This window comes from Dreissena polymorpha, chromosome 2 (assembly GCF_020536995.1).
Source record: "Dreissena polymorpha isolate Duluth1 chromosome 2, UMN_Dpol_1.0, whole genome shotgun sequence".
Classification (NCBI taxonomy): domain Eukaryota; kingdom Metazoa; phylum Mollusca; class Bivalvia; order Myida; family Dreissenidae; genus Dreissena; species Dreissena polymorpha.
The window spans coordinates 46,963,485-46,991,411 of NC_068356.1; the positions used below are offsets into that span (position 1 = coordinate 46,963,485).

At 34.0% G+C, this 27,927-nt stretch overlaps 1 protein-coding gene across 4 annotated transcripts in view; it reads left to right on the top strand.

The window, feature by feature from the left end:
- Positions 1–10,421: 10,421 nt before the first annotated feature.
- LOC127866930 (E3 ubiquitin-protein ligase RBBP6-like) overlaps positions 10,422–27,927 on the top strand; it is a 46,371-nt gene continuing 28,865 nt past the window's right edge. Inside the window, exons 1-6 of one of the 4 annotated variants that reach the window (XM_052407795.1) lie at positions 10,422–10,542; positions 21,563–21,706; positions 22,136–22,252; positions 23,151–23,298; positions 24,156–24,398; positions 24,684–24,799. In XM_052407795.1, the coding sequence (XP_052263755.1) occupies positions 21,653–21,706; positions 22,136–22,252; positions 23,151–23,298; positions 24,156–24,398; positions 24,684–24,799 (678 nt within the window). In that variant the 5' untranslated portion in view covers positions 10,422–10,542; positions 21,563–21,652. Of the gene's footprint in view, positions 10,543–17,492; positions 17,614–20,913; positions 21,707–22,135; positions 22,253–23,150; positions 23,299–24,155; positions 24,399–24,683; positions 24,800–27,927 lie in introns of those variants that run through there. The other 3 variants (XM_052407796.1, XM_052407797.1, XM_052407794.1) reach the window with 3 other exon arrangements.

Consider the following 27,927-nt stretch of genomic DNA (forward strand, 5'->3'; position numbering starts at 1 on the left):
CGAAAAAAGGTGCAAAAACAGTCGATATTGAATTATTTTAAGTTCTTCCTTGGTTTGTACATGAATAGCTTTTAAATCTATTCAGCTAAGAATGCTATTTAAGAAAAGGTATGGTTATAGGGGTCTCTATTTGCGAAAAAATGCATTTATTTTCGCTTAATGCTGTCGCTTTTACATTAAAGCCATACACCTTAAAATGAAAGTAAATTTAAATATAAATAAGAAACATATTTTATCTATGCCAATTATAATATATCTGGTGGTTACAAGGTAGAAGTCCGTCTTTTTTGCGATTTAAAACTTAAAAATAATTTTTCGCGTTTGTTGAAATGGACGTATACATATAGAAATCCTACTTTCGGTTTTAAAAGAGGTTCCGTTTGAAAAATCATAATTTACTTGCTAACTAGGCTATAGATTTAATTTTATCTATGCCAATTAGAAAACATATCTGGTGGTTACAAGGTAGAAATCCGTCTTTTTTGCGCTTTAAAAATTAAAAATAATCGCGTTTGTCGAAATAAACATATACGTATAGAAATCCTTCTTTCGGTTTTGAATTTTTTTTAATTGCTTGCTTACCATGCTATATATTTAATTTCATCTATGCCAATTAGAATATATCTGGTGGTTACAGGGTAGAAATTCGTCTTTTTGCGCTTTCAAATTGCATCTATATGTATTGATTAACATGTATTTCATTTCAAGGTATGTGACTTTAAATTACATATGGAAAATATGAAGTTGTGACGTTGTGACCTGAAGCGTATCAGGGAATTAATAATAAACGTTTTCTGAGTAAATCGGATTCGTGTTGACAGAACATAAACCGTACCGATTATGTTCGAATTAAATTGATGTGAACTGCTGTAGCACTGATTATTTGTTTACGTGCAGTTTAATTTATATTTGAATAGACATCTCACAGGATTTTGTATTATTACACTAACCCCAGAGTTAAAATATAATGTTAAAGATCGGTGGTTTAAAATTATTGTTTACTATTTTAAACAGCAGAACAGTAATTTCTGGTTGTTTTGATTGTTTCACTATACAACATTTCTGTATAAATCTTATTAGCACATACACTGAACGAAACCTTTCTTTAAGGCTTTAAACATGATTTAGGGGTAAAACACTTTCATTGAAGTGTGCTTATGCGACTTTTGTGTGTAACGTATAAGGTAGTGTTGGTATATACGGTTCTGTTATATTATAATTGTTTTGTCACATTGACTTATTTAGGTAAAAGTCGTAAGGGTTGTATATTAATTTTTGATCTAAATACAGATTACAACAAAGTAAAAAATATTTTCATAGTTTTAACCATTATCAATTTTATATCATATTTATTATTAATTTTAATTATATGTTATAATATACAAACTTTTGCTAAAATAGTACGCGTATTTTATATAGTTTTATTGTTTCAATAATGAAGTAGTAATGCAAGTGCCGCGTGTGTTCAAATGTTGTGCTTTGATTGTAAACAAAGAATAATGTGTACGCAACATAAATATCATATACGTCAATGAAATGCAAAGGCGTCACAACAAGTCTATTAATAAATGCGTCAACGGAGAAATTCCACGCAATATAGAATCGATTTTTCAACGACTGTCTTTTACCTTATTATCAAAAGAAAATGAAAAAACGCAAAACAGTATACATTGTATAATCAATAAATAATACTTAATTGTATGTACTAGTGAAACCCTTGCCGATAACATCGAAATGGTGAAATAATAGTCTTTTGAGATGTATATTTGTATAATTTGTATATATTTTCATTTAATTTCCAGAAATCAGTCGTTTATAAAAGAATCTGATGTAAAGACTATGTACATTCATACGAAATAAACTTTTTAAGGATGTAAGCTGATATAATTCATCAATACCATGCTATTTCATAAATATAGTTTCTTCACATAATATCTCCTTATATTACATGTGTTGGAGAAAAAATATATTTTACTTTTCAGAATGACACGAAGGAAAATTTACCTATCGTTTCGGAGACACAGGCAAGGTCGATCTGCTAATCAGATTCAATGACTTCTTGTAGAAAAGACCCCAGTAGCATCGCCGGGAAGATAATCAGTCTTCAAATGCAAATGAAGGCTTACCTCTTGCAAATGGTCTGCCTAATTCTGAAGCTTTTCGATCACCCTTTTACAAAGCAATACGATTGATCAATACAAATATATTTATTAGAGCAGAAATGAACGATGATAATATTAATTGGTGCAAACACATTGACGATCAGATTGTGAATTATATTTATTTTTTTATTATCATTTAAGTCAAGTTTATAACATTTATTTTATAGCGAGTTTTTAGCATATGCATTTAACTACAATATTTCCGTAAACTGTTAAAAACTGTTTTAAAAACATAAAACTCTGTCAAAGATTATTGTAAAATAGCCCACATTTGATTTTCTTCCTTGTCTGGATAGAAAACAAGTTGTGTATCGTAATAGAATTGCGAACATAAAACTTTTGTTTCGGTGTGAATGTGCATGAATATGCATTAGCATACAACTAGCCATGTATGAATGGTCCATCTTTTTTACGAAATACTCCTACTGTGTTGACGATGCAGTTTCATTAGTTTGGAAAGTAAACAAAACAACTACGATTTCGCCCGTTAATTAATTTCATTTTTGGCACAAATAATTTCCACACAAGCGCATGCAGGCGCGCACACGCTACTTGTGGCTCTACGAATAAACCGTAATGCAAAAAAATACAACCAGAAGGTTGCATTAAAAAGGAAAGCAAAATACTTTTTAAGTATGATGATTGCTACACAATTTGCCTTGAATTTAGTGTACATTAATAGGTTATAATAATTAACTACACAAACGCAAATTTTTTGAAAAAAAATTTAGAAACAAATAACATAATCAGAATAAAAAATCACAATAGGACATAAATATTTCAACATAATTTCAAAAAGAAAAACAAAACAAGTGAACTTGGCTTTTCGAGTCAACACTTGTGGGTTTTTTCAATCCGAAACAAAACACAGGAACAGTGGCGCTGAATAAGAATACAAAAGCCCAATGCGTCCGAACATCTATGTAAAGTAAAACAAGAGAATGATCTGCCAAAGCGATTAAAAAGTGACACATGGATGATATGCGTGAATGCATTGTGATATTGAAGTTAACATACATATTCGTACCATTGTAATGTTCAATTATCACAAAATATACCGTAAATACCACCAACAGGTTATATAAAAAATCAAACTGAAATAACGAACAAATAGGCACAAATTCAAAAGATTGAGAAACCCTACCGGATATTTATTATTGATTATTAAGGACAGGTTCTAGCATCAACCACCACAGTATGATGATACACTTTATGTAAGGTTCATGAAATTAAATACAACGGTTGTAACAGATCTCGTGGCGGAAAAGTTTGACGGAAGGACGGACGGACAACGCTAAAACGTGTCACTCCGCCTTCGGAGGGATAAATAGTATTCCTCCTCATTAAGACGGAAAAAGACACAATGTGAAATCATATTAACACTTAAATGTACAACAGGAAACAATGAAAAATTGTAATTGAAAACGAAACGGAACTGAATAACAACAATAGCGTGCAACAACTTGATTTAATATGAATAATATGAACATTAAATTGGAATAATTTCCCTTGTGTTTCAATGGACTACTTCTGCGTATGTACGACTCCCCACATGTGTCACATATTTGCCTTTTCTCATCACTATGAATGTGCCTGTAAGTTCAACCTTTTTTCAATCCAGCGCCACAGAAATTACATTCGTATCTTATTGCTGATTATTTTCTTAATCGGAGTTTTGTCAAATCTGTTTTGATGGCAAATCTGCACAACATGTTGGGCAAGCATGTTGTTGCTTGTTCCCAGGCACGCTTCACCGTAAATATAAGTTCACAAATGGAGACACTATTACATACGTACTAATTTGAAAGGAACATGTATATTTCAAACGATACGCATTTCCGACTGCATCCCAAGGCACAAATAGCTAAACATTTTTTAGGTGTTTTTTTGGCATTAATACAATTGTAAGAACATAAAAACAACGCATGTACAACGATATAAAACATTACTCAGGTGCCGATAATGAAACAATAACACTTTTATTATATTAAGAATATATGTATTATATATATATGTAAAGTAGTAGTAGTAGTAGTAGTAGTAGTAGTAGTAGTAGTAGTAGTAGTAGTAGTAGTAGTAGTAGTAGTAGTAGTAGTAGTAGTAGAGTAGTAGTAGTAGTAGTGGTAGTGGTAGGTAGTATAGTAGTAGTAGTAGTAGTAGTAAGTAGTAGATCGTAGTAGTATTAGTAGTAGTAGTAGTAGTAGAAGTAGTCGTAGTAGTATTAGTAGTATCGTAGTCGTAGTAGTAGTAGTAGTAGTATTAGTAGTAGTCGTAGTCGTCGTAGTCGTAGTAGTCGTCTTCGTAGTCCGTCGTACGTCGTCGTCAGTCGTCGTCGTAGTAGTAGTAGTCGTGTAGTAGCCGTAGTAGTAGTAGTAGTAGTAGTAGTAGTAGTAGTAGTAGTCTAGTAGTAGTAGTAGTAGTAGTAGTCGTAGTAGTAGTAGAAGTAGTAGTAGTAGCAGCAGCAGCAGCAGTAGCAGCAGTAGCAGCAGCAGCAGAGTAGTAGTAGTAGTAGTATAGTAGTAGTAGTAGTAGTAGTAGTAGTAGTAGTAGTAGTAGTAGTAGTAGTAGTAGTAGTAGTAGTAGTAGTAGTAGTAGTAGTAGTAGTAGTAGCAGTAGTAGTAGTAGTAGTAGTAGTAGTAGTAGTAGTATAGTAGTAGTAATAGTAGTAGTAGTAGTAGTAGTAGTAGTAGTAGTAGTAGTAGTAGTAGTAGTAGTAGAAGTAGTAGTATGTCGTAGTAGTAGTAGTAGTAGTAGTCTAGTAGTAGTAGTAGTAGTAGTCGTAGTAGTCGTAGTAGTAGTAGTAGTAGTAGTAGTCGTAGTCGTAGTAGTAGTCGTAGTAGTAGTAGTCAGTAGTAGTAGTAGTAGTAGTAGTAGTAGTAGTAGTAGTAGTAGTGGTAGTGGTAGTAGTAGTGGTAGTAGTAGTAGTAGTACTTACAGCAAAAGAAAGGATACAAAAATGTAAGTTTCAACAAGAGACAACATTTGTGGGCACATATATTTTACAAAGTTATATTTTGCATGAATATGCATGTACATTTTTGTGCCTTTAAATATGATGTTTTCTTTGTTTAATCACGATTGTGTCTGATTTTCTTTTTCAGCTTTATTGGAAACATTTAAGCGTCCTTATTTATATATAGTTAAACTCAAAGCTGTTACCAGAAATGATTTTAAAAAAAAATCGCACGGTTTGCTTGGTCGTAGACCTTTTGCTTTCTTGATTGTCAACAAAGCCACGAAAAGGCCAAATTACTTAATCGTAACAATAGATTACACTCGGGGAGATGAAAGTTAATACGATATAAGCTTTAAACTGCATCTGGGACTGGATGAAATACATTTACGATGACATGGCGATCAGTGCAATATTATACACACTCACGATTCCCGATGTTGTTAGCGTGGCAATAACACCCATTTATTGTTTTGAGTAACAGAGTAACTTGCATTTTAAAGGGCGACGCGTATCATGAGATTGTGCTTATCTTTGAATCCAAAGCACGTTTGCTACTAACCTCCAAGAATGTGGCTGATAAGTGTTATTTAATTAGACAACGGGATTAATAACAAACGTGTAACTAGATTCTAGCAAACACAAACAGTACATTAAAGCTGAGGTTTCCAAATTGTTAAAAAGGATACGTGTATACATGAATCCGGTAGATAACTACGTATAAAAATTTAAATATATAATTATATATTGCATTTGTTTCAATATTCAAGGTAGAGTGTTTCTGGTGTGTGTTTGAACCGTTTAAACAAAAATCTGAATACCAATCACAGTGGCCAATATTAGAAATATGACATTATTTTTTGAACCGGTTTTGGGTGTTTGTTGTTGTTCGTTTTTGCAAAATCATCAAAGTGATAAGACTGTGCATATTGTCTTTATAATATACGGGTGCTTGTTTTATGTGTGTTTGTTTTTGCAAAATCATCAAAATGATAAGACTGTGCACAAATTGTCTTTGAAAACATACCGAGGTTGATTGAATTGGCTCCACAAGAAAAAGTATGTTTTGTTTTTGCTCTACGCGTCGATTCATTACCTGTACATGCAATTAAGAAACCGAGTTATCACAATCAATAGTTCATGCAGGTTATGGTCATCGCCACACATGATGTAACTGGAATTCTAAAGACTTGTGTAGTGTACGTACAATAATAGAATCTTTATGAAAAAGAAAAAAAACAATAATGGAATCTACGTTCATATCTAAAGAATGACCATTCGCACGTTAGTTTTGAAAGAAAATAAGGTGTTCTTACTATGGATTATTTCTTTTTGAAAATAAGCTAGAAAATGTACTTTATATTTTATGTTATTTCGCATACTATATTCTTAAATTGAACATGAACCAACTGAATTTAACCTCGAGCAATTGATGCACACGTGTGCGTCTTAATACTGATGCATACATTTTAAGTGTGTGTTTTAGTGAGTGCACTGATAAACAAACCATTCTGTTAAATAAGGTCGCCGTGAGTTGTTTAGATATGCACTTTTTAATTGCGATACATAATATTTACACAAACGTTACTCTGGTTATGTAACATATGTATCGTACTGATACATATTTAGAAACGTGGACTACAGTACAGTTTAAAGAGATTAATGCCTTTGTCAATGTATGTTTCTTCCGACTAAGCAGGTTTTTTTTCTATGCCGACAAACGTACTTTTGCCTCCAAAAGATCAAGTCTGTAATTGTCGTTTCTCTTCGGATTGATTAATTACCTGACGACAGAATTCAATCAGTTAATTTCGGCAACAAATATCTACAGTTATGACCGTCATTCTACAGCTGACCGAAACGTATAATCTTGTTTGGTATTTGTGGCTTCGTCAATAACCGAAGGGAGACTAATTTCAATCCATGTTATTTATTGATTAAGTCTTGGGTAATTTATATTTGTCAGATTTCGTATGTAGACTGAGAAAAAAACACGTATAACATGTTGTGTCTGAAGCGGTCCTTTCATAGGCTTACGACGGCTGTAGAAAGGTGTGCATCCCCTTTTTGTTTCTGTCGGGTTTTAAGATTTATGTATTAAGTTTAATAAGTTGTCTAACAGTGTTTTGCCAATCGCACATTCTCGGTCCTTTCCGTCGAACATCGGATAAGTACGATTATTGATAATCTGCGAGGGGTACCGAATGAGTGTTTTGCCTGTCGATTTCATAATACTTGAACTAAATCGAATTTCGTACGATACACTGACATTTTCCATAATTTATCGAATTATAATCAAATGATGCCAGAAACAATTGGAATTTGAACAGAATTGCATTTATTAATTTGCCCTTCGATTTTAAATAGAATTATTCCACGTTTCGATGAAAATATCATATAATAATTAAGCAGTACCACTTCAAAATAATAACTCACACAATAATTCATTCTGAAAATCTAAGAGAGAAAATCATTAAACAGCTTATCACAATTCAACATATTCATTGGTGGTGGTGGTGGTGGTGGTGGCTGTGGTGGTGGTGGTGGTGGTGGTGGTGGTGGTGGTGGTGGTGGTGGTGGTGGTGGTGGTGGTGGTGGTGGTGGTGGCGGCGGCGGTGGCGACGGCGGCGGCGGCCGGCGGTGGCGACGGCGGCGGCCGGCGGTGGCGACGGCGGCGGCGGCCGGCGGTGGCGACGGCGGTGGCGGCCGGCGGTGGTGGTGGTTGCGGCTGCGATGCACTTGAGCTTTACAATAAAATAACTGTGCCATTACATGGAATCTTATAAAGTTTCTTTACTGAATATTTATTGAACTTCTTGAGTTAAAATGGGTTAATTCATTTTCGGCTAATGCTTTTTTATATTAGAGGGGTCTTTTCACGTTTGGGTAAATTGACAAAATTGAAAAAAGTTGTTTCAGATTCGCAAATTTTCGTTTTAGCTATGATATTTGTGAGGAAACAGTAATACTGAACGATTCAGATTCGCAAATTTTCGTTTTAGTTATGATATTTGTGAGGAAACAGTAATAATGAACGATTCAAAAACCTGAAAAATTATAAAAGCGTTGCAACGCGAAACGAATTAATAATTTGGTGAGTTCTGTTGTTGTCGTTATTTTTTGTAAAACTACGAGGGTTGCTTATATAAAGTATAAAATACATTTTACATGGTATTAGGAAGAATGGCCGAGTGGTCTAAGTGGTAGACTTTTACTCCAGGACTCCAGGGGTCAGTGGTTTGAGCTCTGTTGAGGGTCACCTTATTTTTCTTTTTTTTTTAAATTTTATTCTTTTTTTTTCTGGAGTTTTTTAGATCCAATTTTTACATTTATCAATATTAAGCATATAATGACAAACTTCAAAAAATGCCAAAATCTGTGAAAATCTGTGAAAAGGTCCCTTTAACTCTAAATTGATATTCAAATATGAAATGATAATTAAGAAATAGCAAATTTGAGGGCAATTGCAGGTATTTACTTTTCAATAAAATAAATCAACATCAGCCTGAAATCTAACAAAGATACGCTACGAAATATCTCCGAGACTACCCATGTTAAAATCACAAGGTGTATTATTGCTTTACATTTTATAGTACTTTTATAATGGTACGTAAATAACTAGTACGTTTTACTTAAGAATACAACTTCAGGCAAATGCAGATATGTAACTTTCAGTTGTCTTCCTCGGTCTGAAATCTTTCCGAGTCTGGCTAAAGAATATCTCCGGAAATATTTTAGCTAAAATCACGAGCTTCATTTACGTTTATCGAATTTTATATTACATTTACAAGGCTATTTATTTAAGGAATATTCATAACGAAATATTAAAATTTAGGCAAAAACTAGTATGTATCTGTACTTTTCAATAAATCTGCACCAACCTGAAATGAAACAACGATTCGCTAATGAATATCTCCGAAACTTTTCTATTGAAAACAGTTTTCCTAATTAATACCTGAACATTTGTATATTACCGTTAAAATGATACGAAAATGAGAAGTATTCATAAAGAAGCCATGCAGTTTTAGGTAAAGGCGGATATGTATTTTTAGATAGTCCAACTAGGCCTGAAATCTTTAAAAGTTGCGATAAAAAATATTTAAGTTTAACTCACAAACTTCATTTGCGGCTAAAGATTTTTTATTACCTATAACATGATATTCAAGTACGAAATATTAATTACGAAATATTATAATTTAGACAAAAGCAGGTATAGGTACTTTCAATAAATCTGCATCGGACTGAAATGTTACACAGATTCGAAAATGAATATCTCCGAAAATATTTAAGTTAAAATAAAAAAGTCTCCTTATACTTGTACATGTGTATTAAACCTTCAAAATGATACGTACATCAGAGGTATTTATAAAGAAACAATACAGTTTAGTGAAAAAAACATACATGCACTTTTTAATATTGTTACTCGGCCTGAAATCTTTTCAAAGTTTTGCAAAAGAATATCACCGGAATAATTGCAGCTAAAATCAGAGACCTCATTTTTGGCTATAGACTTTGATATTACCTTTAAAATGATATTTGAATAAGAAATAGTTATTACAAAATTAAGGCAAAAGCAGGTATGTACTTTTCAATAGACATGCATAGGCCTAAAATGTAACAAAGTTTCGCTTATTATCATCTCTGAAACATTACAAGTAAAAATCACAAAGTTTATTAAATGTAGACGAATTTATTAAGAGATAATACAGTTTTCGGAAAAGGCAGATTTGTACCTTAAAATAGTCTCACTCACCATCATTCTCTCCAAGCATCGTTATTTAATACCTCCAGAAATATTGTTATTTTTATAAACATCGATACCTTGTAGTATATTTTCGGTTCTATTGTGCGAAGTCATGAAATCAAATAAGAAATTAATAAAAATGAAGACTGGTGTCGCATACTTTATCTCAAAGAAGCAATTCTTAAAAAAAAGGAAAATTAAGTTTGTGAAATTTCGGTTTCGTATTTTTGTCCAGTGGTAATTAAATAGTGTTTATTGGAATCAAACGGGTGGACACGCAGTCGTATTGTGGCACGTGATAACGCCATATAACCGACGCCGCGAGATAAAAAAAAAAACCCCGAAGTCTTGCAACGATGTTTTCCAAACTTTCTTTATTGGTGTATCTTTGCATGTGTTACAAGTGAGGAACTTCAACACTCTGGACCAAACCGGCTTTTATTGCATAAAGGAGCTACTCTTTACGGAGAATCCGGAGATGGACGAAGTGTTACGATTGGAACTTCAAGTGTTGGTTATTATGGGTGTTACATTTCTCTAATGTAGTGTATGTTAGCCGTTTATAATCGGTTTTGAACAAAACAAGCCGATCAACGTCATTTCCGGCCTTTGCGCGAAGAAAGAAAAAATCTTTGTTTAACCATTTTAAGCCTCTAAATCAGTTATATACGTTTGAACGAACGGTATTCGTATTTAAATTGATATATATTTAGACTTCATTTGGGTCAAACATTTGTTTAAGTTTTAGGCTTGAAATATTAAACTAAAAAAGAACCAAAATGGCTTCACTAAGCTGAACTAAACTGCATAGTTGTTTAGGCTTAAGCCATATCTTGTAGTTCAGGAGTCAATATGTTCTTAACAACAGGAGCGTTGGTCGAAAATAAGCATAAATTTATTTATTTTTATAATTGCTGGTTTTATTTGTATAACATCAGATGACTTCTTTAGAATAGGTTTGAACGTCTGAATCAGTATCGGGCGCTGAGCACGGTTAATTAAGCTCGATTGGTCATTGTCGGCTTGCGTACTACTTACATGTACCCCGGGTACTCTTAAGAATACTTACATGTACCCCGGGTATGGTAAATATACTTAAACGTACCCGGTCCATATTAGAGAGAACCCGAGTTGTATTCCTCCACAAAATCTGATGTCGTATAACGCGCTACCAATTACCGTAAAACAGTATTGTTTATCTTAAACAAACTTCTCTTTAAAAAAACTGCATCAGCATGCTTTAAGAGTATGATTTGCTATAATATAGAGACCATTTAACAGAAAATTGACATAAACATGACCATCATTAATTATAATTTATTAATGTATATTTCAAACGATACGCATTTCCGACTGCATCCCAAGGCACAAATAGCTAAACATTTTTTAGGTGTTTTTTTGGCATTAATACAATTGTAAGAACATAAAAACAACGCATGTACAACGATATAAAACATTACTCAGGTGCCGATAATGAAACAATAACACTTTTATTATATTAAGAATATATGTATTATATATATATGTAAAGTAGTAGTAGTAGTAGTAGTAGTAGTAGTAGTAGTAGTAGTAGTAGTAGTAGTAGTAGTAGTAGTAGTAGTAGTAGTAGTAGTAGTAGTAGTAGTAGTAGTGTAGTAGTAGTAGTAGTAGTAGTAGTAGTAGTAGTAGTAGTAGTAGTAGTAGTAGTAGTAGTAGTAGTAGTAGTAGTAGTAGTAGTAGTAGTAGTAGTAGTAGTAGTAGTAGTAGTAGTAGTAGTAGTAGTAGTAGTAGTAGTAGTAGTAGTAGTGTAGTAGTATAGTAGTAGTAGTAGTAGTAGTAGTAGTAGTAGTAGTAGTAGTAGTAGTAGTAGTAGTAGTAGTAGAAGTAGTAGTAGTAGTAGCAGCAGCAGCAGCAGTAGCAGCAGTAGCAGCAGCAGCAGGAGTAGTAGTAGTAGTAGTAGTAGTAGTAGTAGTAGTAGTAGTAGTAGTAGTAGTAGTAGTAGTAGTAGTAGTAGTAGTAGTAGCAGTAGTAGTAGTAGTAGTAGTAGTAGTAGTAGTACTAGTAGTAGTAATAGTAGTAGTAGTAGTAGTAGTAGTAGTAGTAGTAGTAGTAGTAGTAGTAGTAGTAGAAGTAGTAGTAATGTAGTAGTAGTAGTAGTAGTAATGTAGTAGTAGTAGTAGTAGTAGTAGTAGTAGTAGTAGTAGTAGTAGTAGTAGTAGTAGTAGTAGTAGTAGTGGTAGTGGTAGTAGTAGTAGTAGTAGTAGTAGTAGTACTTACAGCAAAAGAAAGGATACAAAAATGTAAGTTTCAACAAGAGACAACATTTGTGGGCACATATATTTTACAAAGTTATATTTTGCATGAATATGCATGTACATTTTTGTGCCTTTAAATATGATGTTTTCTTTGTTTAATCACGATTGTGTCTGATTTTCTTTTTCAGCTTTATTGGAAACATTTAAGCGTCTTATTTATATATAGTTAAACTCAAAGCTGTTACCAGAAATGATTTTAAAAAAAAATCGCACGGTTTGCTTGGTCGTAGACCTTTTGCTTTCTTGATTGTCAACAAAGCCACGAAAAGGCCAAATTACTTAATCGTAACAATAGATTACACTCGGGGAGATGAAAGTTAATACGATATAAGCTTTAAACTGCATCTGGGACTGGATGAAATACATTTACGATGACATGGCGATCAGTGCAATATTATACACACTCACGATTCCCGATGTTGTTAGCGTGGCAATAACACCCATTTATTGTTTTGAGTAACAGAGTAACTTGCATTTTAAAGGGCGACGCGTATCATGAGATTGTGCTTATCTTTGAATCCAAAGCACGTTTGCTACTAACCTCCAAGAATGTGGCTGATAAGTGTTATTTAATTAGACAACGGGATTAATAACAAACGTGTAACTAGATTCTAGCAAACACAAACAGTACATTAAAGCTGAGGTTTCCAAATTGTTAAAAAGGATACGTGTATACATGAATCCGGTAGATAACTACGTATAAAAATTTAAATATATAATTATATATTGCATTTGTTTCAATATTCAAGGTAGAGTGTTTCTGGTGTGTGTTTGAACCGTTTAAACAAAAATCTGAATACCAATCACAGTGGCCAATATTAGAAATATGACATTATTTTTTTGAACCGGTTTTGGGTGTTTGTTGTTGTTCGTTTTTGCAAAATCATCAAAGTGATAAGACTGTGCATATTGTCTTTATAATATACGGGTGCTTGTTTTATGTGTGTTTGTTTTTGCAAAATCATCAAAATGATAAGACTGTGCACAAATTGTCTTTGAAAACATACCGAGGTTGATTGAATTGGCTCCACAAGAAAAAGTATGTTTTGTTTTTGCTCTACGCGTCGATTCATTACCTGTACATGCAATTAAGAAACCGAGTTATCACAATCAATAGTTCATGCAGGTTATGGTCATCGCCACACATGATGTAACTGGAATTCTAAAGACTTGTGTAGTGTACGTACAATAATAGAATCTTTATGAAAAAGAAAAAAAACAATAATGGAATCTACGTTCATATCTAAAGAATGACCATTCGCACGTTAGTTTTGAAAGAAAATAAGGTGTTCTTACTATGGATTATTTCTTTTTGAAAATAAGCTAGAAAATGTACTTTATATTTTATGTTATTTCGCATACTATATTCTTAAATTGAACATGAACCAACTGAATTTAACCTCGAGCAATTGATGCACACGTGTGCGTCTTAATACTGATGCATACATTTTAAGTGTGTGTTTTAGTGAGTGCACTGATAAACAAACCATTCTGTTAAATAAGGTCGCCGTGAGTTGTTTAGATATGCACTTTTTAATTGCGATACATAATATTTACACAAACGTTACTCTGGTTATGTAACATATGTATCGTACTGATACATATTTAGAAACGTGGACTACAGTACAGTTTAAAGAGATTAATGCCTTTGTCAATGTATGTTTCTTCCGACTAAGCAGGTTTTTTTTCTATGCCGACAAACGTACTTTTGCCTCCAAAAGATCAAGTCTGTAATTGTCGTTTCTCTTCGGATTGATTAATTACCTGACGACAGAATTCAATCAGTTAATTTCGGCAACAAATATCTACAGTTAAGACCGTCATTCTACAGCTGACCGAAACGTATAATCTTGTTTGGTATTTGTGGCTTCGTCAATAACCGAAGGGAGACTAATTTCAATCCATGTTATTTATTGATTAAGTCTTGGGTAATTTATATTTGTCAGATTTCGTATGTAGACTGAGAAAAAAACACGTATAACATGTTGTGTCTGAAGCGGTCCTTTCATAGGCTTACGACGGCTGTAGAAAGGTGTGCATCCCCTTTTTGTTTCTGTCGGGTTTTAAGATTTATGTATTAAGTTTAATAAGTTGTCTAACAGTGTTTTGCCAATCGCACATTCTCGGTCCTTTCCGTCGAACATCGGATAAGTACGATTATTGATAATCTGCGAGGGGTACCGAATGAGTGTTTTGCCTGTCGATTTCATAATACTTGAACTAAATCGAATTTCGTACGATACACTGACATTTTCCATAATTTATCGAATTATAATCAAATGATGCCAGAAACAATTGGAATTTGAACAGAATTGCATTTATTAATTTGCCCTTCGATTTTAAATAGAATTATTCCACGTTTCGATGAAAATATCATATAATAATTAAGCAGTACCACTTCAAAATAATAACTCACACAATAATTCATTCTGAAAATCTAAGAGAGAAAATCATTAAACAGCTTATCACAATTCAACATATTCATTGGTGGTGGTGGTGGTGGTGGTGGCTGTGGTGGTGGTGGTGGTGGTGGTGGTGGTGGTGGTGGTGGTGGTGGTGGTGGTGGTGGTGGTGGTGGTGGTGGTGGTGGCGGCGGCGGTGGCGACGGCGGCGGCGGCCGGCGGTGGCGACGGCGGCGGCGGCCGGCGGTGGCGACGGCGGCGGCCGGCGGTGGCGACGGCGGCGGCGGCCGGCGGTGGCGACGGCGGCGGCGGCCGGCGGTGGCGACGGCGGTGGCGGCCGGCGGTGGTGGTGGTTGCGGCTGCGATGCACTTGAGCTTTACAATAAAATAACTGTGCCATTACATGGAATCTTATAAAGTTTCTTTACTGAATATTTATTGAACTTCTTGAGTTAAAATGGGTTAATTCATTTTCGGCTAATGCTTTTTTATATTAGAGGGGTCTTTTCACGTTTGGGTAAATTGACAAAATTGAAAAAAGTTGTTTCAGATTCGCAAATTTTCGTTTTAGCTATGATATTTGTGAGGAAACAGTAATACTGAACGATTCAGATTCGCAAATTTTCGTTTTAGTTATGATATTTGTGAGGAAACAGTAATAATGAACGATTCAAAAACCTGAAAAATTATAAAAGCGTTGCAACGCGAAACGAATTAATAATTTGGTGAGTTCTGTTGTTGTCGTTATTTTTTGTAAAACTACGAGGGTTGCTTATATAAAGTATAAAATACATTTTACATGGTATTAGGAAGAATGGCCGAGTGGTCTAAGTGGTAGACTTTAACTCCAGGACTCCAGGGGTCAGTGGTTTGAGCTCTGTTGAGGGTCACCTTATTTTTCTTTCTTTTTTAAATTTTATTCTTTTTTTTTTCTGGAGTTTTTTAGATCCAATTTTTACATTTATCAATATTAAGCATATAATGACAAACTTCAAAAAATGCCAAAATCTGTGAAAATCTGTGAAAAGGTCCCTTTAACTCTAAATTGATATTCAAATATGAAATGATAATTAAGAAATAGCAAATTTGAGGGCAATTGCAGGTATTTACTTTTCAATAAAATAAATCAACATCAGCCTGAAATCTAACAAAGATACGCTACGAAATATCTCCGAGACTACCCATGTTAAAATCACAAGGTGTATTATTGCTTTACATTTTATAGTACTTTTATAATGGTACGTAAATAACTAGTACGTTTTACTTAAGAATACAACTTCAGGCAAATGCAGATATGTAACTTTCAGTTGTCTTCCTCGGTCTGAAATCTTTCCGAGTCTGGCTAAAGAATATCTCCGGAAATATTTTAGCTAAAATCACGAGCTTCATTTACGTTTATCGAATTTTATATTACATTTACAAGGCTATTTATATAAGGAATATTCATAACGAAATATTAAAATTTAGGCAAAAACTAGTATGTATCTGTACTTTTCAATAAATCTGCACCAACCTGAAATGAAACAACGATTCGCTAATGAATATCTCCGAAACTTTTCTATTGAAAACAGTTTTCCTAATTAATACCTGAACATTTGTATATTACCGTTAAAATGATACGAAAATGAGAAGTATTCATAAAGAAGCCATGCAGTTTTAGGTAAAGGCGGATATGTATTTTTAGATAGTCCAACTAGGCCTGAAATCTTTAAAAGTTGCGATAAAAAATATTTAAGTTTAACTCACAAACTTCATTTGCGGCTAAAGATTTTTTATTACCTATAACATGATATTCAAGTACGAAATATTAATTACGAAATATTATAATTTAGACAAAAGCAGGTATAGGTACTTTCAATAAATCTGCATCGGACTGAAATGTTACACAGATTCGAAAATGAATATCTCCGAAAATATTTAAGTTAAAATAAAAAAGTCTCCTTATACTTGTACATGTGTATTAAACCTTCAAAATGATACGTACATCAGAGGTATTTATAAAGAAACAATACAGTTTAGTGAAAAAAACATACATGCACTTTTTAATATTGTTACTCGGCCTGAAATCTTTTCAAAGTTTTGCAAAAGAATATCACCGGAATAATTGCAGCTAAAATCAGAGACCTCATTTTTGGCTATAGACTTTGATATTACCTTTAAAATGATATTTGAATAAGAAATAGTTATTACAAAATTAAGGCAAAAGCAGGTATGTACTTTTCAATAGACATGCATAGGCCTAAAATGTAACAAAGTTTCGCTTATTATCATCTCTGAAACATTACAAGTAAAAATCACAAAGTTTATTAAATGTAGACGAATTTATTAAGAGATAATACAGTTTTCGGAAAAGGCAGATTTGTACCTTAAAATAGTCTCACTCACCATCATTCTCTCCAAGCATCGTTATTTAATACCTCCAGAAATATTGTTATTTTTATAAACATCGATACCTTGTAGTATATTTTCGGTTCTATTGTGCGAAGTCATGAAATCAAATAAGAAATTAATAAAAATGAAGACTGGTGTCGCATACTTTATCTCAAAGAAGCAATTCTTAAAAAAAAGGAAAATTAAGTTTGTGAAATTTCGGTTTCGTATTTTTGTCCAGTGGTAATTAAATAGTGTTTATTGGAATCAAACGGGTGGACACGCAGTCGTATTGTGGCACGTGATAACGCCATATAACCGACGCCGCGAGATAAAAAAAAAATCCCGCAGTCTTGCAACGATGTTTTCCAAACTTTCTTTATTGGTGTATCTTTGCATGTGTTACAAGTGAGGAACTTCAACACTCTGGACCAAACCGGCTTTTATTGCATAAAGGAGCTACTCTTTACGGAGAATCCGGAGATGGACGAAGTGTTACGATTGGAACTTCAAGTGTTGGTTATTATGGGTGTTACATTTCTCTAATGTAGTGTATGTTAGCCGTTTATAATCGGTTTTGAACAAAACAAGCCGATCAACGTCATTTCCGGCCTTTGCGCGAAGAAAGAAAAAATCTTTGTTTAACCATTTTAAGCCTCTAAATCAGTTATATACGTTTGAACGAACGGTATTCGTATTTAAATTGATATATATTTAGACTTCATTTGGGTCAAACATTTGTTTAAGTTTTAGGCTTGAAATATTAAACTAAAAAAGAACCAAAATGGCTTCACTAAGCTGAACTAAACTGCATAGTTGTTTAGGCTTAAGCCATATCTTGTAGTTCAGGAGTCAATATGTTCTTAACAACAGGAGCGTTGGTCGAAAATAAGCATAAATTTATTTATTTTTATAATTGCTGGTTTTATTTGTATAACATCAGATGACTTCTTTAGAATAGGTTTGAACGTCTGAATCAGTATCGGGCGCTGAGCACGGTTAATTAAGCTCGATTGGTCATTGTCGGCTTGCGTACTACTTACATGTACCCCGGGTACTCTTAAGAATACTTACATGTACCCCGGGTATGGTAAATATACTTAAACGTACCCGGTCCATATTAGAGAGAACCCGAGTTGTATTCCTCCACAAAATCTGATGTCGTATAACGCGCTACCAATTACCGTAAAACAGTATTGTTTATCTTAAACAAACTTCTCTTTAAAAAAACTGCATCAGCATGCTTTAAGAGTATGATTTGCTATAATATAGAGACCATTTAACAGAAAATTGACATAAACATGACCATCATTAATTATAAAAAAAAAATAGCCTACAACTACAGATTTAGCGGTTAAATGAAATTCCAATTATATTGCTCCAGTTTGCAAATTTTATCATAAAAAAAGGTATTGCACCTTGGGTGAGATAAGAAAGATAAGCAATGTTGCTGTTGTTTTTATGTCAAATTTAGGGCTGAAATTTGGCCCTCTTCACATCTCAAAATATTTATTTTTTAAAAGGACTGCCCTCAATTCCTAATTGGAGCTCAATATTGAAAAAATATATTGGAACATTCAGCTAATTTCCCTATTAAGCTCTATAAGTTGAACCTGATAAAATATTGAAAACACATATATTCTTTATTGTAAAATATTCATTCAAAAAACTGCATTATTTTACTCATAACATGATTTTCCCAATTGGAAGGTCCAGTGATTTTTTTACCTGCGAGTCTTGCGTCCTGGACTCACACAAACCTCTGGGGATGTAAAGTTTCAAATTACGTGAGTCCCAAAAATGCATTGAAATTTCTCAAAAAATAATATCGTTTAATATCTGGACTCATTCTTTCTATTCGGGGACTCATAGATTTGCTAGTTATGGAGTCCAAGAACTCGGTTGAGAAAATTTGTTAAAATATCACTGAGGTCCGCTACCATATTCCCAAAATGGTCGATTAAAATTTAAACATTGATAACATTTACAATCTTTACTCAGTTAATAAGTTTTTAGTTCCTCTGTATTTACATTTTCATGCTTCAATTAAGTGTTCACATAATAGAAATGCAAGATATGGATTCATTTCATTTTAAATTTTGACCATATAAATACAGAATAAAAAGAAAATTGGATACCGGTAATTTTGTCAAGTTCTTTAATAAATTATTTCATGATCAATATGCACTTTTTTGTCTGCGTATTTGTATTTAAAATATTATATATTTCAACAAAATTGCAATGTCTGAGGCAAGTCCCTTAGCATAAATACGAAAACTTAAGAATAAAATATCTTGGGCATAACTTTAAAAATTAGCGTGTGTTCATGCCAAAAGAAACCAGACATCAGTTTGACAAAATGAGGTAAGACTTAAAAGTGCTTGTTTTATTGAAAATTATTTTTGTTTATGAACACTAAATTATGCCATTAAAGTTGTTGATTATTCAAACAATTTATTTACCGTTTACTTAAAATGCATATGTATTATTTAAATTGAAAAGTGATAAAAATTGTATTCTAGTGTCAACACATGTACTGATTACTTTGTGTGTTTTTTTCCAGGTTGATGTGAAAAGATTCATTGTCAAGACTCATGAAAGTTAGCCATCAATCATTTGTGTTTTTGTGAAGTGTGAGAAAGAGTGCGAATTTGAGAAAATATGCATACCGGTACAAATCAGTGCTCGTGTAGAAATGTTTTCATTGGTTTTTGTTTTGTTTGATCAAAAGCTACACATTTTTTACGCCCCTGGATCGAATGATTGGGGGTACCGGTATATTGTTTTTGGCCTGTCTGTCATTCTGTCCCAAAACTTTACCTTGGTTAAACTTTAACGTATAACTTTTGCAATACTGAAGATAACAACTTGATATTTGGCATGCATGTGTATCTCATGAAGCTGCACATTTTGAGTGGTGAAAGGTCAAGGTCATCCATCAAGGTCAAAGGTCAAATATATGGCTTCAAAGCGGCGTCAAAACTTTCACCTTGGTCATAACTTTTGCAATGCTGAAGATAGCAACTTGATATTTGGCATGCATGTGTACCTCATGGAGCTGTACATTTTGAGTGTTGAAAGGTCAAGGTCATCCTTCAAGGTCAAAGGTCAAATATATGGCTTCAAAGCGGCGCAATAGGGGGCATTGTATTTCTGACAAACACATCTCTTGTTTGTAAGTTAAGATAAGCTAAATGTTAGTTGTTATTATTTTGCAGGTATCATCTTCTGTCTTATTGGTGTATTTGAAAACAGAGTTTGTCATGTTTTTAGTTAGAATTCGTACTTTTTATCCCCACGCTTTTTGAAAAGCGTTGGGGATATTGTGGTTATCTCCGCTGTCTGTCTGTCAGTCCTGGCCACTATCTCCTCCTACGCTATAAGCACTAGAACCTTGAAACTTACACACATGGTAGCTATGAGCACATATGCGACCCTGCACTATTTGGAATTTCGATCTGACCCCTGGGTCAAAAGTTATAGGGGTTGGGGTGGGGCCAGGTCAGAGATTTTTACTCATTTTTTCATGTTATTTTACATTAACTTCTTCATTTCTACACCGATTTACTTCAAATTGATACTGAACATCTCTTATGACAATACGGTCAATCTCAACCATGCATGGCCCCATTATCAACCCTGGGGCACCCTCTGGGTCAAACATACGGCGTGGGGATACGCGTTGGCCTCTGCCTCGCCATTTCTAGTTACATTTAAGTTTAATTAAATGCTTTTATTCTTTCTAAGTTAATTATTTTATTATATAATAAACATGTGTTTTTATTTTCAGGATTGATACATCTTTTAAGTATCTTAAGTTTCAATACTTAATTGGTTAATATTTCAACATTGTGCACAAATTAAAATATATGTGTGAATAAGGAATAAGTAAAAAGTGTAAACATAATTTATGATTTGTGTTTGGTAGCAAAACAATTTTGGATTCCAATTGTTCATAGTGAATCCAAACATAAAAGGTCAAAGTGTAATATTATATAATTTCTAAACTGTAACCCATTATATATCAAAATGTAAATTAAAAAAAAAAGACATGATTTAAGTGTTAAGTTCTATCGACTATGGTCAATTGCTTGTATTCAATCCCTGATATATACATGTAGTGTGCCTTTTCTCCAACATAATTAAAAATCACCTTTTACTAAGTTTTAGGTTGACTCAGATTTCACTTGCATCCCTGTTATAATGTGTAATAAAATCTTTCATTTGGTTGATACAGTTGTCATTATATTGTGTTTGAAAGTATGTACACTGTTGTATTATTTTTAAATATTAGATAAACAAATAAACACAATAAGTTTTTGACATTGATAAAAATTATTATGAAATAATTTATCCTGTTCTTTGTTAGCATTAAAACTAACCTAGCACATATGTATTTTTTGTGTGCAAAAATTACAACATTCTAATTACAGCATTATTGTGAAAACAAATTTTGAAAAATATAATTGAAAAACATTAATATGTAATACATTTAGATCTTAGTTAAGGTGTGTTAATTGTTGTATGTAAAATGCATGAGTGTGAGTGATGAAGTCTGATTGAATCGTAAATGTTGTGGTGGACAATATTCTGTGTAAAGGACTCCCAGTTTTTGTATGTTGACAAACCTATTAAAGATTCACAACAGAGGTAGTTGAAGATATAAGAAGACCTGCACCGGATGCTGACAGGAAATCGAAGACTGCACTCCTCCTAGGCTGAAAAGAATGGGCGATATTGGCCAAGACTGCCATTTCTTCTACAATTCTTCGTGTATCAAGGCATGTATTGAAACAAGTGCTTTTTAAAATTTTCCTTCAATGTACAATTGCATTATAAACAATTTATTTAAGCTACAGAACCAACACATACAACCTGCAAATTGCAGAACAAAAATCAAATTAGTTAGTTGATTATTAATAAATTAACAACAACGACACTTATATATTATTATTGTCACAATTGCCATAGTATATACTCAAAAGTTGAACTTGTGCTGCTTTTATTGTTGTTTGATTTTTCTTTCGATTTGAAATGTCATTTCAGGGTGATTATCATTCTGAGATTAAGTAAAATAATCACTTAAGACCATGAAACTATTTCAAGAAAGCAGCACTATTTCAATATCTAACTGTCTCGAAAGGTCAATAATAAAAAATAAAAAAAGATACACACATCTTTATCACCATGCATTGTCTGACATTTTGCAGGGTTCTTCATGTCCGTTCCGGCATGTGGAAGAGGCCAGAAGTTCAACAATTAGCTGTCCTCAGTGGTTACAGGGTGGATGCCTGACTCCAAAGTGTCCAAATAGACACCCTGAACTGGTAGGGACTTTTGTATGGCTGAGGGTGACAGTATGTTTAAAGTTGCAGCATTGACTAGCATGATTTGATATCTAAATTTATTAGCTTTTGGGTGTTGTTAAGACATTAAATATTAAATAAAATGTCTCAAAGTGTAGAAAATGTTTTTATTTAGTAAAAATGTCAATTTTACTGGTTAGTGGCTGAGAAGTATTGGTTTGCTGAATAAATTGGAAATAAATAGGAAAAGAGGCTATATGCTTGTTGAAATTAAAACGAACAATGTAAACATTATTCTGTGTGAATTTTCTGAAGTAGTATTTCTAGTTTATATAGCTTAGGATATACATTTTCAAGAATTAACAACATAATTACAAATGTTTTTTGGTGAATTTGTGCATTTCATCCAGTATTATCATTGTACCAGTTTTTGGTAAAAAAACATTTTTTGAAAGTTCGTAACCCTTTGTTGCCCAAAAAATCAGGAAAAATATCATTTTCAGAGTAATCTATTAAATAAATTTGTTTTGTTAGTAATTTACCCAATCAAAAGTACCTGAAATAGTTTTGACGTAGTACAATTATTTTATTGAATATTTTAAACGGACTTGTTATAAGATTTTGTGTACTTATATTTAACCATTGAAACTTATAGACTCGAGCAATTTATAATTGTTCACTATTTGTGACAAAAGTTTGCATTTTTTTTTGGAGGGGGGGGGGGACAAGTATCTTTGTTATCAGATTAATTTTGTCATATCATCAGAATGAAACATGATTCTTTCAAATAAGTGTATTATACCTGGATGGAACAAGTCCCTTTAATCTATGTGCCAGATTTGTGTGTAGTCATCAGAATGATAATTTGATTAAACTGTGGGGAAACTGATTGCTACAAATAACATGCATTCATTTCCAGAAGCCTGTCTGTTACTATGAGAGCCAGCCTGGGGGGTGCACTCGGCCAGCCTGTCAGTTTAGACACACACTGCCACGTGGTACCAGGAATGTGATAGCTGCCATTCCAGGTCCCCCCTTGATTGCCATACCAGTTACACAGTCACATGGTAGGGCTCTTATCCGTTTGTTTTTATACATCAATCAAGTTTCTTATTTATTACATTTGTTTAAATGTTAAATGATTTTTTTGCTTTTATTTGTTACAGCCTGTGCCATTTGAATTGGGAAAATTAGCGCAATAAACCGTGAAATTGGGGAAAATAGCGCAATTAACCATGAAAGTGGGAAAAATTGAGCATTATAAATATGAATTAATATTGTTTTTAAGTGAATGTTCAGGTTTTTTTTAGCCATTTTGGGAAAAGGAGTCTGGTCCAATTGAGATTTTTTTAATCAATAAAAGTGGCAAATTTGGGAATTATTTATTGTCAAAAAGGGCTAAATTAAAGTTATGTATTTTGTAGGATGTTTAAAAAATAAAGTTGAGATCTAGACTTAAGAAATCATAATTTAGTCATAAGAGACATCTTTCTTAAAAAAAAAAGATAAATTTTTTTTTGGTAATTTGGCCTTTTTTTAGGAAATTTTGGTCAGATTTTTGGGAAAATACCTGGAATTTTGTGATTGGGAAGCAGCCGAAATTGGTGGTAATTTTGAGCAAAAAAATCACTGAAAACACTTGCTAATTCATTCATTATCCAAGGTAATATTTCAAAAGACATAACTTTGTTTTCTATGAAACCATTACTGATATCAGCCATAGAAACTAGTATAAGCCCTCAAGTCCTGCACTGGTAATGTCTTTCAACAGACTTGCTCAGATTTAAAGTTTCATATAGTCATTAGTGGTGTTATATAACATTTTCTTTGTCATCAGTAATAATATAATAACTTTTGCTTAACTTGAACTGCAAATTTCATTGACTGCATTTTATCCTACACCCCCTTGTTATGCATACTACAGCTTCCATGCCTGCTGTGTGGCCCCCTCGCGGCCCCCCTCCACACCTGGTTCCAGGCTGGCATGGTGGGCCCCCTCCACCACACATGTACAGCCACCCTTCTCCAGTGCCTGGGTTCAGACCCTTCTTATCTGGCAGGCATCCAGTGCTCCTGCCTGGTACACCGGACCACCGGTTCATACTGGACCAGTCAGGCGATGTACATATGTTGCAGATTGAGCCGATTATTATAAACCCAAATGAAGGTACTTGCGCTCAACACTTGCTGTTTAATTTACCATGTTGCTGTATTTGCTTCTTTACTAAAATACTCGTAATATGCAATATGGTATGAGGTAGATTCGAATTTACCCACTTAATCTAATATCTTATCATGGTTTTCAGGTGGATACTAGTATTTTTTGTCAAACCAATGAAACATTAACATCAATGTATTGAATAATTCTCATATCAAATGTGTAAAAAAATAATTGTGTATTTGTCTTCAGACTTGCTGAGGACACCTAAATCTTAATACTAACTTCTTGCAGAGTCAGACCTTGAGACCTCGCCTGTAAAGGCCAGCAACAGGACAGTTGCCCCTCCAAGCATGGCAGTGTTGCCTCCCTTCTCACAACAATTGTCTTCTAGTCAACCGCCACCACAGGTAGGTACTGTTGGCATGTTGTGGCATGGTCAATTGTTATCCCCTGCCATAGGCGGAGGGATATTGTTTTGGCGTTGTCCGTTTGTCCGGCACTTTTGTGTCCGGAGCCATATCTTGGAAGTGCTTTGAAGGATTCCATTGAAACTTGGTATGAGTATATATATGGATACTAGGATGATGCACGCCAAAAGGCATTGTACACCATCTGTTAATAACGGAGCTATGGCCCTTTGTATCTTGAAAAAATGCTTTTTTTTGAGTTTCAAAAATAACACTTTTGTGTCCAGAAGCACATTGGCGGGGATATCAATTCAAAGTATTTGCTTGTTTTACTTGTTATAGAGGGATTTCAGTTTTTTAGCTCATCTATTTTTTGAAAAAAAAATATGAGCTATTGTCATCACCTTGGCGTCGGCGTCGGCGTCCGGTTAAGTTTTGCGTTTAGGTCCACTTTTCTCAGAAAGTATCAATGCTATTGCATTCAAACTTGGTACACTTACTTACTATCATGAGGGGACTGGGCAGGCAAAGTTAGATAACTCTGGCGTGCATTTTGACTGAATTATGTGCCCTTTTTATTACTTAGAAAATTGAAAATTTTGGTTAAGTTTTGCGTTTAGGTCCACTTTTTCCAGAAAGAATCAATGCTATTGCATTCAAACTTGGTACACTTACTTACTATCATGAGGGGACTGGGCACGCAAAGTTAGATAACTCTGGCGTGCATTTTGACAGAATTATGTGCCCTTTTTATACTTAGAAAATTGAAAATTTTGGTTAAGTTTTGTGTTAAGGTCCATTTTATTCCTTAAGTATCAAAGCTATTGCTTTCATACTTGCAACACTTACTAACTACCGTAAGGGGACTGTGCAGGCAAAGTTATGTAACTCTGACTGGCATTTGGACGGAATTATGGGCCCTTTATACTTAGAAAATTGAAAGTTTGGTTAAGTTTTGTGTTTTGGTCCACTTTACCCCTAAAGTATCATAGATATTGCTATCATACTTGGAACACTCGCAAACTATCATAAGGGTACAGTAAAAGGACAAGTTGCATAACTCTGGATGTCATTTTTACGGAATTATGGCCCTTTTTTGACTTAGTAACTTTGAATATATGGTTAAATTTTGTGTTTCGATCCACTTTACTTCTTAAGTATCAAGGCTATTGCTTTCAAACTTCAAATACTTTCATGCTATCATGAGGTTACTGTACCTGGCAAGTTGAATTTTACCTTGACCTTTGAATGACCTTGACTCTCAAGGTCAAATTATTAAATTTCTCTAAAATTGCCATAACTTCTTTATTTATGATTAGATTTGACTGATACTTTGACAAAACTACTCTTACCTGACATACCACAATAGACTCCACCCAAACCATCGCCCGTGCCCCCCCCCCCCCAACCCCCCCCCCCTATTTTTTTTTTTTTTTTTTTTTTTTTTTTTTTTTTAAGATCATCTCACAAATGACCACCACACCCTCACACTATACCCCCCCCCCCACCCCACCCCCTCCCCAATTTTTTTTTAAACGGTTAAAAAACAAAACTATTTATTTTGATTATTTTATGTTTGAAATACCGTCCAACCATCGCACCCAAGAATCCCAACCCCACCCCCCCTCCCCCCACCCGAATCCCCCCCCCCCCTATTTTTTTTTTTTTTTTTTTTTTTTTTTTAAGATCATCTCACAAATTACCACCACACCCTCACACTATACCCCCCCACCTCACCCCCCCATTTTTTTTTATGAAACGGTTAAAAAACACAAATATTTATTTTTATTATTTTATGTTTGAAATACCGTCCAACCATCGCACCCAAGAATCCCCCCCCCCCCACCCCCCCCCCCCCCCCCCCCCCCCCCGATTTTTTTTCCCTTTTTTTCGCATTTTTGGAAGAAAATGTAATAAATGTCCACACCCCCACACAATGCACCGCTCTTCACTCCACCCCTCCCTCCTTTGTGATTGAAAATGAGAGTCCCTTCACCTTTAAAAAGAAAATAGATGAGCGGTCTGCACCCGCAAGGCGGTGCTCTTGTTTTAATTTGTTTTACACATATCCTGTCTCTGACAGTACATTAAATCTTTTTTCAAAAGACAACAGTAGCATTACAGTACTACTGGACTTAATAGTACAACTGTAGCAATTATTTTACCTGAAGTTGTAAAAGTTTTTGTGTAGGAAATGTAATTTTTAGCTCATCTATTTTTTGAAAAAAAATTATGAGCTATTGTCATCACCTTGGCGTCGGCGTTGGCGTCGGCGTCCGGTTAAGTTTTGTGTTTAGGTCCACTTTTCTCAGAAAGTATCAATGCTATTGCATTCAAACTTGGTACACTTACTTACTATCATGAGGGGACTGGGCAGGCAAAGTTAGATAACTCTGGCGTGCATTTTGACAGAAATATGTGCCCTTTTTATACTTAGAAAATTGAAAATTTTGGTTAAGTTTTGCGTTAAGGTCCACTTTTCTCAGTGAGTATCAATGCTATTGCATTCAAACTTGTTACACTTACTTACTATCATGAGGGGACTGGGCAGGCAAAGTTAGATAACTCTGGCATGCATTTTGACAGAATTATGTGCCCTTTTTATACTTAGAAAATTGAAAATTTTGGTTAAGTTTTGTGTTTAGGTCCATTTTATTCCTTAAGCATCAAACCTATTGCTTTCATACTTGCAACACTTACTAACTATCATAAGGGGGCTGTGCAGGCAAAGTAATGTAACTCTGATTGGCATTTTGACAGAATTATGTGCCCTTTTTATACTTAGAAAATTGAAAATTTGATTAAGTTTTGTGTTTAGGTCCACTTTATTCCTACAGTATCAAAGCTATTGCTTTCATACTTGCAACACTTATTAACTATCATAAGGGGACCGTGCAGGCAAAGTTATGTAACTCTGACTGGCATTTGGACGGAATTATGGGCCCTTTATACTTAGAAAATTGAAAATTTGGTTAAGATTTATGTTTTGGTCCACTTTACCCCTAAAGTATCATAGATATTGCTTTCATACTTGGAACACTCAAAAACTATCATAAGGGTACAGTAAAAGGACAAGTTGCATAACTCTGGTTGTCATTGTTACGGAATTATGGCCCTTTTTTGACTTG